The sequence below is a fragment of the Phalaenopsis equestris genome, unplaced genomic scaffold (assembly GCF_001263595.1).
Source record: "Phalaenopsis equestris unplaced genomic scaffold, ASM126359v1 Scaffold000036, whole genome shotgun sequence".
Taxonomy (NCBI): domain Eukaryota; kingdom Viridiplantae; phylum Streptophyta; class Magnoliopsida; order Asparagales; family Orchidaceae; genus Phalaenopsis; species Phalaenopsis equestris.
Window position 1 is genome coordinate 5,571,553 of NW_018164478.1, and position 1,705 is coordinate 5,573,257.

At 40.9% G+C, this 1,705-nt stretch overlaps 1 protein-coding gene across 1 annotated transcript in view; it reads left to right on the forward strand.

Moving 5' to 3' along the window:
• The window catches only part of LOC110018872 (probable metal-nicotianamine transporter YSL9), a 3,841-nt gene extending 2,136 nt beyond the window's left edge, over window positions 1–1,705 (forward strand). Inside the window, 3 exon segments of the mRNA XM_020716336.1 lie at window positions 1–147; window positions 228–342; window positions 424–1,705. The exon segment at window positions 1–147 is cut by the window's left edge and continues 18 nt beyond it. Coding sequence (XP_020571995.1) covers window positions 1–147; window positions 228–342; window positions 424–1,349 — 1,188 coding nt within the window. The 3' untranslated portion in view covers window positions 1,350–1,705.

Genomic DNA, 1,705 nt, shown 5'->3' on the forward strand with positions numbered 1-1,705 from the left:
ATTTGCTCTCATATTGTTAACATTTCTCTAATTCTAGGTGCAGTACTTTCATGGGGAGTTATGTGGCCTTCAATAAAGAACCTTGAAGGAGATTGGTTCCCCGCTAACATTTCTCAAAGCAGCATGAAAAGCTTGCAAGGATACAAGGTCTAAATCATTATATGCTTTAATTTGTCTGGAGTTTCCATGACAAACAATTCCATTCATATAAAGTAACCATTTTTCAGGTTTTCTTATCAATTGCTCTTATTCTCGGAGATGGCCTCTACAACTTCGCCAAAATCATGTCCATCACCTTGAGTAGCATGCTTTCAAGATACATTCAGAAAAAAAGCAAAACAGGTAAATTAAATTGCACTTTGATCTGACAAACTCATATCACTTCCAGCAATTTTCAGCTTCTGACAAATCCAACTTTTGCAGCACCTACCGACGATAATCAATTAATTGATGAACTTCAAAGAAATGAATTGTTTGCAAGAGAAACCATGCCATCATGGCTTGCCATCGCCGGCTTCGTGGTATTAGCCACCATTTCCATCTTTGTCATCCCCAACATGTTCCCTCAGGTTAAATGGTATTACATTATCATTGCTTACGCACTCGCTCCAGTTCTCGGATTCTGCAATGCCTATGGAACTGGCCTTACAGACATGAACATGGCATACAACTATGGTAAGGTGGCTCTCTTCATCATTGCAGCATGGGCAGGAAAAGACTCTGGAGTGGTTGCCGGTCTAGTAGTTTGTGGTGTTATAAAGTCTGTGGTGTACATGTCTGCTGATCTGATGCACGATTTCAAAACCGGTCATCTCACTCTCACCTCGCCACGATCAATGCTTATTAGCCAAATCATTGGAATAGCAATCGGCTGCATCACCGGCCCTCTCTCCTTCTTCCTTTTCTACAAGGCTTTTGATGTAGGAAACCCCGCCGGAATCTTCAAAGCTCCTTATGGTTTAGTATATCGAAATATCGCAATATTAGGCGTTCAAGGCTTCTCAGCACTGCCTCGGCATTGCCTGCAGCTCTGCATTGGCTTCTTCGGCTTTGCTGTTGCAGCGAACATAATGAGGGATAGGTTGCCACAGAGGTTGGGGAAGTGGGTGCCATTGCCAATGGCCATGGCTGTTCCTTTTCTTGTCGGGGCCAATTTTGCAATCGACATGTTTGTTGGAACTGTGGTAGTGTTTGCTTGGCACAAACTTAATGGCCAGAAGGCTACATTGATGATACCAGCTGTGGCTTCTGGATTAATCTGCGGGGATGGAGTTTGGGTTCTTCCTTCATCTTTGCTTGCCCTGCTTAAGGTTAAGCCTCCAATCTGCATGTTGTTTGTGAATTCTTGAGTTTCAGTGTGATGGATATGTTGAAGAGTGAAGTTAAAGTTTCAGTTGAAGAAGGAGAATAACATACCAAGTATCACATATGGTGAAGGGATTGTAAATTGAATTAAGGTATTTTTCAGAGTGCAATCGTTAGCAATTTTTATGAGCTAACAAATAAGAAGCTGAGACAGCTTTTTTCTGTTGTGAGGAAGATAAATAAAGAAATATTACATGCCATCATTTAGTGAATCCTATAACTTCAGATTTAGTTAATTCATCGAAAATAAATCTGGAATTTGGGCCAAAATCAGATTTAAGGGGAGTAGGATAATGTGTTTGAGTTTTAGGCGATACCAAAAGCTTCTTATGCTCAACAT